The 17,911-nt window shown below is 49.0% G+C and overlaps 1 protein-coding gene across 1 annotated transcript in view; it reads left to right on the forward strand.

Annotated features, from left to right (window-relative positions):
• Nucleotides 1-17,911, forward strand: part of COTL1 (coactosin like F-actin binding protein 1) — a 44,064-nt gene that overhangs the window by 20,296 nt on the left and 5,857 nt on the right. Inside the window, exon 3 of the mRNA XM_079723322.1 lies at nt 7,309-7,466. Within this exon, the coding sequence (XP_079579448.1) occupies nt 7,309-7,466 (158 nt within the window). The remainder of the gene's footprint in view (nt 1-7,308; nt 7,467-17,911) is intronic.

Below are 17,911 nucleotides of genomic sequence, written 5' to 3' on the forward strand. Positions count from 1 at the left end.
TGGATCAATGTGGATCTTGTGTCAGGGTCACCGTGGTGAGCATACTGGGTGTGACCAGTCAGGATCTGTCCCTCAGTGATTTCTGAGCCTCAGGAGATTTCAGGTGTGGGTGGGAGGGGTGGGAGAGGGCAAGGAGTCATTAAGAGCTTGGTAGGGATTATGTGCCGTTCATAGTTTTTGGGAAATTTATTAGAGCAGCTCATCCTGGTGGCCTTGGTGATTCCAGATAAATCTGACCCCCCTCTTTTCTTCACCCCTCTTCCCATGTCCTCTGTGGTCATCTCTCCCTCTTTGTGTCATCCTATTTCCTTCATATCCCTCCGCCTCCTGCCTTACCTCTACTCTCTTTTCCTAAGTCCCTCCCTCCTTTCTAGCCCTAGACTGGAGCTGGAGGAGGGAAGAGATGGGAGAAGGGGAGGGGGTGGTAAAGGCAGTTGATAGGAGAGAGAGAGGAAAATGCAGGGTTGAGAGGGGGATAGAGGAGGGCCGGGGGAGGAAGAGGCTGCAAAGGAGAGAATCCCTAGTGACCACTGCCGGCGTTTCTTTTTTTTTCTTTTTGGCTGCGTTGGGTCTTCATTGCTGCACATGGGCTTTCTCTAGTTGCGGCGAGCGGGAGCTACTCTTCGTTGTGGTGCGCGGGCTTCTCATTGTGGTGGCTTCTCTTGTTGCGGAACACAGGCTCTAGGCACGTGGGCTCAGTAGTTGTGGCTCGCGGGCTCAGTAGTTGTGGCGCACGGGCTTAGTTGCTCCGCGGCATATGGGATCTTCCCAGACCAGGGCTCGAACCTGTGTCTCCTGAATTGGCAGGTGGATTCTTAACCACTGCGCCACCAGGGAAGTCCACTGCCGGCATTTCTGAGCACAGTTCTGCCAGGCAGTATTCCAAGAACATTTCAGGCAATGACTTTATGCTGCAAATTACCTTACGTAGTCAGTGAAGGCAAGGAGCCTTGAAAAGAGGAACAGGACTTTGAACCAAGTGGGCCCTGCCTGGGATCTCTAGGTCCTGAGGGGTCCTTAGGGCTGTGGGATTGACTGGTTCAGGAGCTGTTTCACACTGATAACCCATCCTTGGCCCGTGATGAGGCTTCACAGACCAACCAAAGGGTCAAGTTCTTTGGAGAGTGGAGTTTTATGAACGCCCTATGAGGACCATCTCTTCATGAACAAGACTCTCACTGAGCGAGGGAGGGGAGGGTATCCACAGTCCCGAATTGGGGCCACCTCAGCGAAGGTCAGAAGGCAGCGAGTGGTGGTGTTGATGGTCCTTGGGGTCGGGGCTCCCAACCTTGCTTTGTCATCGGTTGATGGCTCCCCTGAGATGGCGCTCTGTGTGGTTTTGTGATGCATTTGGAAATCGTTGTTAATGATGGCTTATGTCAGCAGACATATAGAGGTCACAGAAAAACTCCCTATTAGCAGTTCTGTAGCTCAGCAGCTCTTTCTCTAAATACTGCTCTTCTGTCTTGGGCTGTGGGATTCGGGGGAAGGGGGAGACTCTGTGGGGACAGTCCCGCTGGTCTTTGATGGGGAGGTGCTCAGGGAACCACGCCTAGATGCCTCAAATTCTGTAAATTCTAGTGTTGTGAAGACACACCATACGGGAAGCTCCTTTACACGATCAATTCCTTAAAATAAAAGGTGCTGGTGGGGAGGAAGTGGGTGAGGCTGAACTCTGGGCACTTCAGCTTTTCTGCCCTTGAGATGTTTTGTCTCACTCCCTTTCCTGGCCACGGGAGAGTGGGTCCTCCGAGCTGAAAACTCCATCTTCTCTTCTCACCGCTTCCTCTAGGTCAGTGGTTCTCGGGCTTTGGAGACACCAGAATCCCCCAGGGGCTCGTTCAAACTCACTTCCCAAACCCTATTCCCAGAGTTTCTGAATTCACAGTCAAATGAGTTCCTGGGCGATGCTGTTGCTGCTGGTCTGAGCACCACACTTCGAGAACTGCTGCTCTAGATGTAATCAGAGAAAAGGAATGTCTGGCTTCTTATCACTTCACCTCTCTGAGCCTCAATTTCTCCATCTGTGAAATGGGATCGTGAGCAGTGCTGACCGGACAGAGAGGTTGGGATGGAAAAACGTGCAGCTACGTGTAAGTGCTTAGGACGGTGCCTAGCACGTAGTAAGTGCTTAGTAAACAGCCTCTGTCATCTTCAGGACCCTTGTTGGTATTATCTGTGCCCCCTAGTGCTTGGCACTGTGCTTGACACACAGTAGGTCCTCAAGAAATACTCATGGGACGAGCGGCCCCATGACTGTGTGTGCCTAGGAGGGCCCTACTTTGAAACCGAGCAGAGTGAGCATAAGTTTGGCAGATACAGAAAGCCAGCAGAGAGGCTGGAAGGCAAGGAGGCTGTCCTGTTGGAGGGATTTTTTTTTTTTTTTTGACCGCACCATGCAGCTTGCGGGATCTTGGTTCCCTGACCAGGGATCGAATCTGGGCCCCCTGCATTTGGAGCATGGAGTCTTAACCACTGGAGCGCCAGGGAAGTCCTTGAGGCTGTCCCGTTGGGTTTGGCAGTTAGGAGGCCACTGTGGACCTTGGAAGGCAGTTTCACCAGACAGATAGGGATAGAAAAATAGTCACCATCCCCATCAGGCAAGCCTTTCACATCTCTTTCTTTTTCATTTAATCTTCACAACCAACTTGTGAGGTAAGTATTTGACCCATTTTGCAGATGAGGAAACTGAGGCTTAGAGGCACTCAGGAATCTGGTCTCATCACAGAGCTGGTATGAAGAGGGGATGAGTTTCTAATGGATTCCAGAACTTGGACTCAACCTGGATACTGTAGACCAGAATGCTGAGGCTGAACGGTCAAGGGAGCAGCAGGTGTAGACAGCTGTGCTGGGACCTCTCACAGAGGGAGCTCAGAGTGTGTGTCCCCTGGTATGAGTCCTGGGCCCGGGTGCCCCCCACCAGGGTTGTCCAGGGCTGCACCTCAACTTTTCAACCTCAGACTGGAAAGATGTGCCATTGGCCCATTGGGGACCAAGTACCATCCCAGGGGTGACAGTGACCCCAAGTACCAACCTTCTTCCGGCCAATTTTGCCATCCTGTGTGTATGTGCCCACACATGCATTCACACACACACACACACACACACGAACATGCACACAGGCACACACACACACTCATATACGCATATGTGATGGGGTGAAGCTCTGCCTTCCAGGTGATGCACTCGTGTGCACATCCGTGTTTGGTCTGCCCGGTTTGTTCAGAGGAAGGAAGTTAGCAACTAAATGAGAACTTCCTCCTGCATTGACTAGTTGGAGGTCAAATGGGCTTAGGACCTCCTTCAGGATGCATGGGGGACAGAGGTCTGTGTGGGCAGCTGTGAAAATGTCACTCAGACCAACAGGCTTTTCAGCTCAGACTTTCAGCTGACTTTTCAGTGTCATGCCAAATCCCGAGTGGCAGACATTTGTAAGCAAAACGTGACTCTCGGATTTTCAAAAACGTCAGCAATCTTGTTTTGGCCAGACCATTGTCAGATAAGCACCAAACAGGCACCCAGGAAAGCAGTCTCTCCAGCCTTGATAATTTAAATGACATTGGCCTGCAGTTCTGGAAGTTCTTAAAAGCCAGGTTCCCTGTGTCTTTGGAGGTGGGTGTGAGACTGACTTATCGGATATCTGTCTTGTGCCAGGTCCTGGGCTGGTACTTGGGACACATGGTTTGTAACTTTGCCACTGAGTTTGGCCAGTGATGGGGCTGTTGGGATCCAAGTGTGGTCATGGGATCCCAAACATCCAGGCTGACCAATGAGGAAAAGGGAAATAGAGTGGTTGCCATGGAAACAGACTGTGAGTTCTTTTGCTGGTGTTGTCTTAGCCATAACAAGGCGCGAGGCATCTGAGGTGTGGCCCGCCTCCCCCTCAAGTCAAGGCTGCAATTTAATTAAACACTTTGGAGCTGGTTCTCCTGTTCCTCCAATAACTAGGAACAGTGTGCTGGCTTCCCAAAAGCGGCCTCGATGCTCGGAAATGCTCGGGAACCAAAGTCCTGCACCAGCCGTGCATGGCTGCGTGAATTTCAGTTCCTCAGCCCGGACAGCCTCATTTCCTGTGCTCACTTCTCACCCGCAGCTCTGCCTGGTAGCTCAGGCTCCGGGGAGAAGGTTCTACCATGTCGGGCCAGCATCCTATTTAATCCTCATGGCCAAGGAAGGAGGGAGGTATAAAATTACCCCGATTTGGAAACATCTCGAGTGTCCATCAGTGGATGCATGGATGAACAGAACACAATGCGGTCCATCCATACAATGGAATATTATTCAGCCATAAAAGGAATGAAGATCATGCTACCATGCAGACGAATCTTGCCAACATGCTGAGTGAAAGAAGCCAGACACAAAAGACCACATAGTGTAGGGTTTCATCTGTGAGAAATGTCCAGAACAGGCAAATCCAGAGACAGAAGACAGATTAGTGGTTGCTTAGGGCTGGGGGAAGGGGGGGTGAGGAGTGACGGCTGGTGGATAGGGGGTTCTTTCTGGGATGATGCAGATGTTCTGGAATTAGATAGTGGCAATGGTTGCACAACATTTTGGATGTACTAAATGCCGCTGACTTCTATGCTTTAAAATACTTAAAATGGTGAATTTTTGTGGTGTGACTTTTACCTCAATGAAGAAAAAAAATGGGGAGGACCAAAAAAATCACCCCATTTTACAGGTGAGGCAGCGAGGCTCCGATGTTTGGGGATTAAGTCAGATTCCTCCAGGACTAAGAGATGGAGCTCACATGGTCTCCTGTCCTTGGACTTTTCCTTCCTCACTTCCCACGGCCAGTTGGTCACCAAGCCATGTCAGTGTGGCCTGTGAAGTGTCCCTTACACCGGCCTGTCCTCACTGCCTGGCCCCCGTGGTCAGGTCCCAGGATGGGCACCCACCTGGCTCCCATGGCTGGGTGGGGTGGGTCCCCTAAAGCAGGGAGGCTGGGCAGACACACCCGAGATGTCCTAGCCCTTGGCTTCAGGCTGGCTTTGTCCTTGGCATGTTACCTTGGGCACATCACACAACCTCCCAGCCTCATCTACCAAACGGTTGTTTGGATGTTGATGAGGGTGACAGTGGTGTTCCCCGCCCCGACCCTGCAGCCCACCTCCCAGCATCCTTATAAAGACCCAATGAATACTGACCCGTAAACTGAAAGGTGCTTTGCCAGTGTGAATGACAATTATGATCTGTTTCCTTTAAGAAATGCCCACATGTGGAGTTTGGATCAGGAGTCCGTGGCCTGCCAGGGCTGTGTCTCAGCTCCCCTGGTCTGGTGGTTCCCCCTTAGACAGCGTAGCTTGTTGTCAGGATGAGCTCATGCTTTGAGGTACTAACCAGCCAGTTTAGACTGTGTCTCAATTTCACATGAGAGGGCTGGTGGCCTTGGATCTTGGTGAGAACCTTTACTTTGTGTGGGATTCGGCATGGAGACACTCGGAATGATTCTAGGAAGAAAGACACCTTGATTAAAAAAAAAAAAAAAGCCATAAAACCTCAAAGTGTGAACCTTTGAGCAGCAGCATCAGTGTCACCTGGGAGCTGGTTAGGAATGCAGACCCTGGGGCCCTATCCCAAACCTGCGAATCAGAATCTGCATTTTAGCGAGATCCCAGGTGATTCAGACAATGCTTAGGAAACACAGCTCGATGGGTCATTGGGTCGCTGAGAAATCCTAAAGCCAGCGACGAAAAGCCATTTGAGAGTATGAGCGGAATGAAGCGGCAGGTACAAGATGCATGACCCCAAACCAGCAGCATCCCGCGTACCAGCCATCATGGGGGGGGGTTGGGGGAGGGTGGAAAGAGATTTCTCCGATAACTGCAATTGACATGTGAATTATTTAGGCATTAATCTGAGTAAGGATATGTGATGCCTTCAACAAAATGTGCAGGATTTTGGTGGAAAACACAAAGGGGTCCTGATTAAATGGGGACACAAAGTATGTCTAGAATTTGTTCTTACCTGCGGGCGGTTCTGCCCCCCTGGGGACAATTGAGCAATGGCTGGAGGCGTTGTTGATTGTCCTAGTGGGCGGGGGCAGGGTGTTTGTTTGTGTGTGTGTGTGTGTGTGTGTGTGTGCGCGCGCGCGCGCGCGCGCGCGCGCAGGCCAGGATGCTCCTCAGCACAAAGAATGACCCAGCCTCTAATGACTAGAGTACCAAGGTGGACACACACACACACACACACACACACACACACACGTCACTTTAAGAACTCAAGAATACCGGCTGATATTTTGGGGATGCAGAGCAGTGGAGGATGGGGGAACTTAGCACAATGTACTATGAAAGAGATTCTGAAGTGATGATGAGATTAGTAATCTCACCAGTGGTGTGGCAATGACACAGACTTAAAAGTAGATCCATCGGCCAGAATAGCCCCCAGAGTCATCTTAATAAAAACAAACATATACCATATAACAAGCATAACATACCCAGTGGAAAAATACTCAGAATTCTTCTTTTTTAAATTAATTAATTTATTTTTATTTATTTATTTTTGGCTGCACTGGGTCTTCGTTGCTACCCGCGGGTTTTCTCTAATTGCGGCGAGCGGGAGCTACTCTTCATTTTGGAGCACGAGCTCTAAGCGCGCCAGCTTCAGTAGTTGTGGCACGCGGGCTCAGTAGTTGTGACTTGTGGACTCTAGAGTGCAGGCTCAGTAGTGTGGCGCACGGGCTTAGTTGCTCCACAGCATGTGGGATCTTCCCGGACTAGGGATCGAACCTGTGTTCCCTGCATTGGCAGGCAGATCCTTAACTACTGGGCCACCAGGGAAGCCCCAGAATTCTTTATTGGCCTAATTGTCTGGCCATAAGCTAGCCATGCCCAATGGGCCCAGAGCTATATCCCAGACCAGAACAAGGGCCACCGTCTTTGTTTCCTCCTCTCCTCCCCACCCCAGCCCAGTTCCCATCTCTCCACCGTGTGGCTTTGCTGTTCCAAATAGGGCCTCAAAGATTTGGGATTAAAAAGAGTCGACGAACTTCTGTTCCCTAAATCAGATTCAGAATTTGAGCCTTGACTGTCTGGGGGAGGGGAGGGTCGCAGGCATGGCAGCCAGAGAGGCCTGGCCTCCATATGCCTGTGCAGCCTCGGGAGTGTCACATGACCCTTCTGTGCCTCCACTTCCCATCTGTGAAATGGGCATCCCAGCCTGTGGCACTGTTGTCGAGACTGAGCGAGGGAATGTTGGCTCCTGCCATGTGGCTCTGGGCACCCTCGTGGCTCAGAGCCCCTGCTGGGGATGTGGATTTGGGGTGTTTTAACCGAGCACCGTGCCCTCCCTTTGCCGTTGGTGCAGATGATGTCCGATTGTTTGCCTTCGTGCGCTTCACCACCGGGGACGCGATGAGCAAGAGGTCCAAGTTCGCCCTCATCACGTGGATCGGCGAGAATGTCAGCGGGCTGCAGCGCGCCAAGACCGGCACGGACAAGACCCTGGTGAAGGAGGTGGTGCAGGTAACTGTCCTTGTGTTCTTTTAGGGTCTCGGGGGGGGAAGGGTGCTGGTCACACCCCACAAAGGGTCACCATCCAGCAGGGACACAAGGGGCTGGGCTTGGCTACTTGGTCTGTGACTTGGAACGTGTCACGCTACGTTTCTGGACCACTAGCACCACTGGTGAGATGTACCCCAAATTGCTTTCTGGGGTGGTAGACGCATTTGTGATCCTGACCATCAAATACTAGAAAAGTGGTGGCTGGTGTCTACCTCTGGGGGGGGCGGGTGGCTCATGGAGAAGGGGTTGGAGGGATGACCAAAATGGCACCACTTCCTGATTGGGTGATGGATGACTTCCAACTGTGGCCATGAGGACCCAATGGGAGAATTCACGAGTGCTCTCTGAATGGTGTCTAGTACACAGTAGGTGCTCAATAGCACTTGGTGAATGAATAAATGTCAACCTTATGGGCACCAGCAGGGGTTTTATGATGACTTTGATGGCCATAGAATGACAAAGGCTATATCAACAGTGGCAGAGATTCCTAGTCTGGGCAGCTGGGCGTTGGTCATGACTGACTTACTCCTGTGTCCCTATTAGACGGAGAGGAGGAGGAAAAGGTGGCTGTACCCTTGGTTTTGTCTCTGAGCTTCTAAACAGTTCTACCTGTAGAGCTCCCCATTTTAAAGGTTTTTTTCCATTCTGGACATAACAAAAATTGACAGTAAGTGATTCATCTGGGGCTAGGACACTGGGTCATGCTGAGAAAAATAAAATCCAAATTCCAGAAAGATAAACTGGGGGAGAGAGGTGAAGGGGAGATAGTTTTCTCCTTACCAAAGGGTTCTCCATTTTGCAAAACAATTTCCTAAAACTCGTGATGGGGAGGTGGTATAGCTACCATCCACCACGGGTATGGGGCTTCTTTTTGACGTGATGAAAATATTCTAAAATATTCTAAAATCGTGGGCTTCCCTGGTGGTGCAGTGGTTGAGAATCCGCCTGCCGATGCAGGTGACACGGGTTCGTGCCCCAGTCCGGGAAGATCCCACATGCCGTGGAGCGGCTAGGCCCATGAGCCATGGCCGCTGAGCCTGCGCACCCGGAGCCTGTGCTCCGCAACGGGAGAGGCCACAACAGTGAGAGGCCCGTGTACCGCAAAAGAAAAAAAAAAATTCTAAAATCTGTGGTGATGGTTGCACATATCTGTGAATATACAAAAGGAAGCCATTGCATTGTAAAAAAACCAAAACCAAAACACACACACACAGAAATCAGCTGTGTGCAATGTGGTGTCCTGGATTGGATCCCGGAACAGAAAAACTGGTGAAATCGGAATGAAGTCTGGGGTTTAGTTTAGTAGTAACGTTCCAGTGTTGGCTTCTTAGCTGTGACAGATGTAGCACGGTAACATAAGAAGTTAACAATTGTCAAAATGACCAGTGGGGTACATGGGAACTCTTGGTATTGTCTCTTGCCACTTTTCTGTAAATCCCCAACTATCCCCAAAGAAAACTTTTATTCAAAAAATAATAATAGGAAAACATTTTCCTATCATTCCATTTTTACAGTTTATTTTTCCATCTTCGCTACGAGTTCTGCAGGGGAGCTCACCTACCTCTTCGCATTGCTGCGGTCACAGCCTGGGAATCACGCCCTAATCAGCTGCTTCTTCTTTTTTTTTTCCTAACATAACATAATTACATAAATTATGTGGCCTCAGAGTCTTTGTAATGAAGGTTTTTCTGGCGGCTGAGTGTCCCATTTCACAAGCGCACTGTGAAGTACTGAAAATCCCCCTGGTGTTGACCTCTCGAGTTGCTTCCAGTTTTTATTGTTAGAAATAATGTCCTAACCAGCATTTTAATACATGCAGCTCCTTTCTGTCATCCACTGGATCGTTTCTTTAGAATATGCTTTTAGGAGGTGGGGGCTCCATATCATCACAGGGGTGAGGATCACTTTAAAAACGTATAGGCTGTCAGATTCCCTCCTAACGGGTTAGCACTGTGCCTGGGACATAGTAAGTGTTCAGTACTTATCATTTACTTCCTATCCTAATCAGCATTACCAGTGAACACTGTGGTTGGTATACCCTCTCCAGCACCGGCACCCTTGCTTCGGATGGCCACCTACTCAACCCCACGGGCTATTTTTCTTCAGGACAGTTGGGGGTTTTAATGGTTAACCAGCTTTCAAGGGTCTCCTTTATGGCAACAGAATGGAAGATGCAAAAGAATGCATGTCCAAGTCCGAAGGTCTCCCACTGGACTCCGCCCTCCACACTTAGCCCTCTTGTTGGGCAGCCAGGACAGCAGGGCACACAGGGAGAAGATGTTTGCTGGGATGCGTCCAGTGGGGGCAGTCTTTTGAATCTTGCAATGCTCCTGTTTTCTTTCCTTTTTTAAGATTGTGGTAAAATGCAGTAACATGAAATGTTAGCCCTTTTGGCGTACGGTTCAGTGGCGTGAAGTCCATTTGCAGTGTTGGGCGATAATCACCATCGTCCGAAAGTTCCAGAACTTTTTTTTATCACCCCCCAAAGGAAACCCTGAACCTATTAGCAGTCTGCAGAGTTCTTTATATATCTAGAACTCTTCTCAATTTGGCTCAGTGGGTTAAGAGGGTGATTTGGGGAAATACGATTCTTTGGTAACTTCAATTGGGAGTATTGGTTATAATTCATTTGTTTGAAAACTCAAATACATTGCAGCAAAAAGGGTAATTGCTTGGCTCTCTGAACTGAGAAGTGCAGGGGTTGCCAGCTTTAGGTGTGGATGGATCCAGGGCTGAAGCAGTATCTTCCTTTCATTTCTCTTTTCTCTTGCCTCTGGATTTGGCCTCAGGTGGCCTCTGTGCAGCAGGAGAAATGGTCCAGGCCTGGTGGTTCTTCTCTGTCTTGATCCCAGGGGAAGAGAGAGCCCCCCTCCCTCAGTGTCAATCATTCCCTTAAAATGATCCGGTTGGCATATCCTGTGGACCAGACAGGTGGGGTCTCATGATTGGCAGCTCCGATTGTTAAAAGAAAGGGATGCTGGTAGACGAAAAGCACAGACGTCCCCTCTGGTGGTGGGGTGGGGGGCAGGGACTCTATCTTGAACTGCAGGTGCAATGTGATATTTTGACCATTACCTTTCGTATTTTCCACCTCTGCATTTAAAAAGGTTTATCACCCGAAGCTATTACAAGACCTCACATTTATACTACAGTTGCAAATACAGCCATTAATGTTACAAAGGGGTCGATTTTACTGGCATAATGGTATTTTCTGACAGTCACTAAAATCATGCTGATCCTGGTGTGTCAGTTGTCCTTTCTGCTCAATGGGGACTCAGAACAGATGTTCTCTAAGGGGTCTCCAGATGGACCATTCTGGATTCCATGTCTTGGGGACAGGCTCACATCCCTAGCTGCCTTTTACCACAGTTTCCAAGTGAAGAATAAATGGATTGAGGTTTAGTTTAAGATTACTCATAACCCTTGGTTTTTGTAATAGTAAAAATAATATACCCACATCCTTATGCTTTGTATGAGATGTAGACAATGTAAATTAATGTAGAGACACTGAAATCAAGAGGAATGGGTCTTTACGCCACCTGCCTGCCTGTGGGCAAGTCTCTCTCCCTTCCTGGGCCTCAGTTTCCCCATTTAAAGATGAGTTGGATGACTTGACCTGCTGTGTCGTATTCTGTTTTGATTTATTCTGAAATTGTTTCTTTTTTTATGGGGTAGTTTTTTTATGAACGCATATTACATTTAAATGAACCATACTTCACTTTGTCAGACAAAGAGACAGTTTGTAATGCAGTCGTCTGGGGTATAGCCGTTTGAGCCAGATGGGGTGAGTTCAGATTTCAGCCCCGCCATTTACTGTATGGCCTTGAGCAAGTTGCTCTCCTCTGGGCTTCACTCCCCTGATGGCTAAAACTGGGCTGGTATAGTGTCTGCCTCTTGCGGTTGTTGTGAGGATTACATGAGCAACTATACGGAAAGCGCTTAGAGTTATCTCTGGTAGAGGCCCGGAAGTGCGGCTCTTATGACTCCCAGCTGTCCTGTTTAGACAGCACCACGATGCACAGCTTTCTAGGTTGTGGAGCGTTTCCCTGGGAGCGGATAGGTCCTCGTGCTGAGCCCCGGGACACAAGGCATGAATCTTATTGTTGACCCATCCTGCCTGATTGTCTTGCAGGTGGCTTGGATCAAAGTCACATCCATCAGCAACACAGGAAGGTCCTGAGCCTCACCCACCCTTGCTGGTGCTGACTTCAAACAATCCAGTCCTTCATGTTCCAGCCTGGGGCCTGTGCATAGGTGCATCAGCAAGGGGAGCCCTAACCTTAACCCTAACCCTAACCCTAACCCAGAGCAGTGATAGGATTTGCCCCGAACCCATGACTAACAAGCAGCAGGCCTGGGGCTGGAGCCCGGAGGAGTTAAAAATCAGGAGGTTTGATTCTGGGTCTCTTTAGTCTGTGTTCAGAGCCCGGCTGAGCTGCTGAGCTGCATCTGCGACTGGTGGAAAACAAGACAAGACCAGCAAGGCCACGGGCAGTGACGGCTGCTGGGCTGGGCCCTGGTGACAGCCGGACTCAAGCCCTGGGAATGTGCTGAGTGGACAGGGTGTGTGGCTGCGTCGTCACAGCCGTCATCTGCTTCACAGAAATGCCTGGCTGGTGCCGGCAACACAACACCCGTCCCATTGTTCCGGCGCCTCTGTGGGATGACAGGGGCAATGCAGTCACCCCCACACACACACTGTTAGAGACCTGCCTGCGCTGGGCCAGGCTGTCTTGCTTTAGAGCAGACTCAGTTGATGAAGCATTGTGCTGGCCTTGCGGAATCACTTTGTTCACGCGGTCCTTTTATCTATTTTGTATTTTTTAACATCATATGAATGCTCACGGAGCCAAGTAACCAGAGGTAGATCTCAGCTTTCAGCACTGGGAAAAGAACGGCAGGGAGTGTTTCCTCCAAGGAGAAGTAGAGGCGGGAAGGACGGGCATGTCAGTGACTGCATGGAATCATCAGTGTAGTGTATCCTGATGGCCTCTGAACCCCAGGAGCAGGGATGGCTTACATTCTGGACCCCCTCCACCCCCAGGGCCGGGACCAGATGTCCTAACTCTCCTCCAGGAGGGTCGTATTTGTGTACCAATGTGGTAGTAATATTAATAACAAGAGTTTTATTGTGCCGCTACCACATGCCTGGCACTTTCAAGGACTTTCCACACATTAAAATGATTCCTTCTTCACAACAAGGACAGTTCTGTCATTATCCCCACTTTATAGATGAGGAGCCTGGGACCCGGGTAAGTTGGGGAAGTTGCTCAATGTCCCCTGCGCTTGTAGACTGGCCCCTGGGGCCCTGACTGTCACTTCACCCCACTGCATGTTTCCCAAAGTCCTCTAGCACTCTGAGAAGGCTCTGAGAAGTTCTGCAGGAAACAAACCTCTTACATTTATTTTTTAAATTTACTGATCTGGTTCTCAAGCTCCTTGATGGTAGAACCTTTTTTTTTTTTTTTTAAACTGGAAACTGAACATCATTGCACAGTGTTTCTTTTTTTAAAAAATGCTGCTGTGTCAAATGGTAGAGATCATGGGCTTAAGGGGAGTGAGACCCAAGTTGATATTCCAGCTCTAGCAACTTTTCATCCTAGGACCTCGGGCAAGTAACTTTATCTCTAGACTCTGTCCTCTCTTATGAAAAAGAGACTGTAAAATTTCATAGAGCTGTTGGAAGGATTAAAGGAAAGTAAAGGATGTGAAAAGGTTTCTCCTTTTAGTGACCGATGAACTCCTATTCATCCTTCAAAACCCTTATTCTTTATCCCATTCTATCAGCCTCAATCAGAATTAATTGCTCCTTTATCTGTTTGTATGATACTGTGACCCAAATTCCATGAATTATAATTAAGTGACCCTAGAAAGTAATCTCAAGGGCAGGGACCATGGCCGCTTTATTTGTATTTCTCAAACCTAGAAAAGTACTAAACAGGTGCTAAAAAGTGAAGAAACAGATCTGTTCACTTAGGCTGTAGTCTGTGTCTTATTCTTGGTGTATTCCTAGGACAGAAGCTAGTAAATGTTCAGTAACTGCTCTTTGGGCTGAATTAAATTGTGGAAGCCATTTACACTCAGGGAGGGATTTGGGGGTGGATTGGAATTTCCAAGGGCTCTGCTTTGTGTCAGTGAAAAGCAGAGGTGAGAGCTGGTTGGGTCAGCCGGGAGAACCCACACACTTCTGTGTCATGAGATTTATGGGGCTGCTGCTCCCCCTTGCAAAGCATTAGTTGCTGCCTGGCCCTCGGGGGACCAGCTTTGGCGCTTCATCCATCTTTAAAGGGTTTCAGCTGTTTGTTTTTACAGGGAGTTTTACGCTTCTCCAAGCCTGTGGTTTGTGGAAAGGCCCTTTATTCTTCTCAGAACCAGAAAGGGCCTTTTGCGCTGATGCGTTTGGGCCTGAGCTCAGGCAAAGGGGCTTTCCCGTGCTTGTGTCCTTTAGTTAACACAAATACAAAGCTCCCAAGAGGCCTGTGAATGGTGGAGCCAGGGATCATGTGTGGAGGGACAGGTGCCATTATACACCCAATATACAGATGAGGAAACTGAGGCTGGGAGGGGTGAGTCCTCAAGCCAAGGTGAGTGTTAAGACAGAAGCCAGCTGGTGGGGCTCAGAGACCCGCTTTAGTTGTGGGAAGGGCAGTGGGGAACCTGGTTCTATGCTTCTGCTACCAGGAGGTTAAAAGCCCTTGGGAGAGGAAGACGCCCAGGCCCTGAGCCCAGCATGTAAATGGAAGCCGCTTTCACAAGCCTGCTCTGCCGGTGGGCTGTGGCCGGGTGCCCATCACTAAACCCCAGATGGGTCCCAGCCCTCAGCCAGCTGGCCTTGGCGTGGTGCCTGCCTGGTTGCCCCCCGCCAGCTGGCCTCCTGATGTCCACACAGTGATTCCCAACACTGTCAACAGCAGACAGTTTCCATGCTCTGGGGATGCCAGATTAGAGTGTGTGCAGGTCTTTACTGAAGGAGCCCAAACGCTGAGTCCAGACAGGTCTCCGTGTGTGGCATGCACACCCCACGGTGCTTTTGGGGCTGTAGGCTGCCTACACTCTCTACGTTTGTCTTCAGATTTTCCCTCCCTCGTTCTCTTCCCCTGCATGGACCAACCCCACCTTTGTCCTTGTCATAGTTTGTCCCTGGACATCCTGCCTTTTGAAAGACCTTCCCAGAACAAGCTCCAGGCTCTCTGTTTTCTCCCCCTTGGTGGTTTATCCCAGGGTGGTGTGGTTTTGAAAAATGGTTTGGACAAAATTAAGGACCTAAATGATGATCAGCCACACAGCGATTTCTGCTAATTCCCCTGGAGCCCTGACCATGTGGTACATGTTATTACAAACGTGCTTAATCATAGCAGAGGTACAGTGTGTCCTTTCATGTAACATTTCATAAATGTTTTCAGTTTTCATAATTTTAATGGCTGAATACTATTCTGTTAGTGAATGTGCGATTACATGTATGTGTGTGTGTGTGTGTGTGTGTGTTCACTCTCCTGGTAAAGACCTTGGCGTGGAGTTAAACACGGGTTTCGGTCCCAGCCCCACCACTCACCATGTGTGCGACCTTTTGCCGGCTACTTTACTTCCTTGAGTTTCAGCATCCTCTGAAAATTGGGGATGATAATATCTAAACTCATGGAATTGTAAAAATTAAGTAAAATACTGTATATCATAAGTGTCTGCTATGTATGAAGTGTTCAATGTAAATACTACTTACTTATTTACCCAACTTCTGTTGAAAAGTGGAAGCAGTCTGGTATTTACTGACAATGAACATCTGTGAGTATGTGTGTTGTAATTTTTTAAAAATTCTGTTGAATTATTCCTTTGGGAAAAAGTCCCCAAAGTGGGTGTCACTGAGGAATGAGAAATGCTAAGCACAATTTCAACCAGGCAGAAATTGAAGTCCTAAACATGGATTTAATATTGTTTGTCAAGTGATCGATAGCAGGGGCTATTTGGAGGTCTGGGTTTAGGATTTTGAGTTTAAGTCTGGACTCGGTGGGGAAAGTGCCATGATTGATTTGTGATGTCTGCCATGGATACTGGAGAAGAGAACAGAGTTTGTTTCCCACATCTTACCATCCTTGATCTAGATGGAGCCATAGTCAGAAATCAGGCAGAATGGAGTCAGGGCTTCTGTAAATGTCCATGGTCAGGAAAGCAGGGGGTGTCAGAATCCAGGCAGTCACTCACATGCTAAAGAGGTGGGTGGCCCCGCAGGGGTCAGGATTCAAGGCGTATGGATGGCTGCTCCTATTTGGTTTGGACCCAGAACTACCCCAGCATGCTATAAGACATCATGCTTTCCCCCATCCACCTGTGTTGGGCAATTACCTTGTGTCCACTCGAAATGCCACCACATTTCTCTCTCTTGTCCTTTGTCCTCTCCTTAGTGAAATAGGGTGGTGTCACTTCTGCCCTGTGGTGGTGACGCAGGTGCCTGTGTTCCCGAATCTGTCAAACACTGGACCATACCATTTTGATCTATTTGTTTTTCCCTTGTCTGTGGTGACTCATGCCAGTTATAAGAACCTGTTCTTTTTAAGTAAATTACACCTTGCTGGAAGGATTTTTAAAACCTTGGTCTCTGAGGCGCTGTAGAATAGTTGTAGGAGGGAAAGTGTAGGGGACCCAGGAGGGGTTGGCACGTTTGATACTGTGCCTTTTCATCAGGCCTGTGTTCCTTGGAGGGTGCCTTTTCTCCTAGCAAGATGCAGGCTGCTGGGGACCAACTGCTTTTCTTCAGCACACCAAGGTCTTTGGTTTATAATTAATCTTCGCCTACTTGGGGGAAAAGATACAATATTGTGGCCAGCATGTGTCTCATCCACCCCCTGTCCCATTTCACACATGTGGGAGGGGAGGTTCCATCCCCCGTTTTTTTGCAAGAGTTTACTAGCACAAGGCCTCCTTTTCGAAAGCCATGCTCTAATCCGAAAGTTGACAGTTCTGTGCCAGTTTTCCCCATTGCTCCTTGGATTCTTGTGTCCAAGGTGGAACTTTGTCCCACATGCTCTAGAGGCTCAGGTGCAAATCCACAGATAGCTGGTGGGGAAAGGGCTGGCGGAACCTGCCTTCTAGAACCTGTGAAAGAAGAAAGCCCTCTTCTTTCACAGAGGTGGAAACCAGGGCCCAGAGCCATTGATGGCTTCCTTCGGGGCATTTTAGAGCCCCCTGGTTCTCTTTCTCTGCTCTTAGACTCTCAGAGGGACCTGTAAGTACCAGATTTTGACTTCCCATGGCCTAGGAGAGTGTCTGGCGTATAATAGGTGTTCAGTAAACATGTGTTTATTGGAAGAACAAATTGCATTAGCTCTCATTGTCTTTGGATACAACGAAGGTCACCTTTCCTCCCCGGCCCTGCCTTGTAGAAATGTGCATTGATGGCATCACAAACATAACTGTCAAAGACTCCCACTCATTTTTTCTTCCCAGACCTTCCCAGCACCCATATTCTCTGCATAGGGTAGCAACCCACCATGGTCCTAATGTTCTAGGTGGAAGACCAGACACACTTCTACCCCAACAGGCTTCTTCTCTGTCCTCCTATAGCTAATCCCACACACAGCTTTTGGACGAGCAGCTGGATTTGCCGTCTTCTTTCTGCGAGGGCAGGGAGAGCCAATGTCACTACCTTGCTTATTCCGAGGAATTCTCCAGACTTCCCTTCGTTAAAAAGTCAACAGTGGGGATGGAGAAATCAGTGTGGGTGAGAGAAGAGGAACTAGCCACTCCCTGTGCTCTGAGTGTTTCAGAAAACTTCTTTATAGCTCAGACTCCCCTAACAATCTTGTGAACAAAGGTAACTCAGGGTCATTTAAAATATTACATAGTCATTCTTGAGCACTTCCAGTGCACACTCATCAGATCCTCACAACCAGCCCTAGGATGTAGTAGGTCCTCTTATTGTCCCTGCTTGCAGATGAGGAGACTGAGGCTCAGGGCGGGTAAGTTTCTGGGGAGGGTCAGGCTGCTGGAGCTGCATATGCACAGCTGTCCCTATTTGTATTTGGCACAAACTACTCCTAGCATGTTTTAGGACTGAAGCTGGGGTTTAAACCCAGGCCAATGGGAGCCATTTAAAAATGAAGTGATTTAAAACCAAGGATAGGAAAATACTTATACACTTTTTTTTTTTTTCTTTTGCGGTACGCGGGCCTCTCACTGTTGTGGCCTCTCCCATTGTGGAGCAACAGGCTCCGGACACGCAGGCTCAGCGGCCATGACTCACGGGCCTAGCCGCTCCGCGGCATGTGGGATCTTCCCGGACCGGGGCATGAACCCGTGTCCCCTGCATCGGCAGGCGGACTCTCAACCACTGCGCCACCAGGAAAGCCCACTTATACACTTTTTAAGCCAGCCTTGCAAATAGATTCTTGACTATGTACAGAGCCCCAATTCCT

The sequence above is a fragment of the Hyperoodon ampullatus genome (assembly GCF_949752795.1).
Source record: "Hyperoodon ampullatus genome assembly, chromosome: 18".
Classification (NCBI taxonomy): Eukaryota; Metazoa; Chordata; class Mammalia; order Artiodactyla; family Ziphiidae; genus Hyperoodon; species Hyperoodon ampullatus.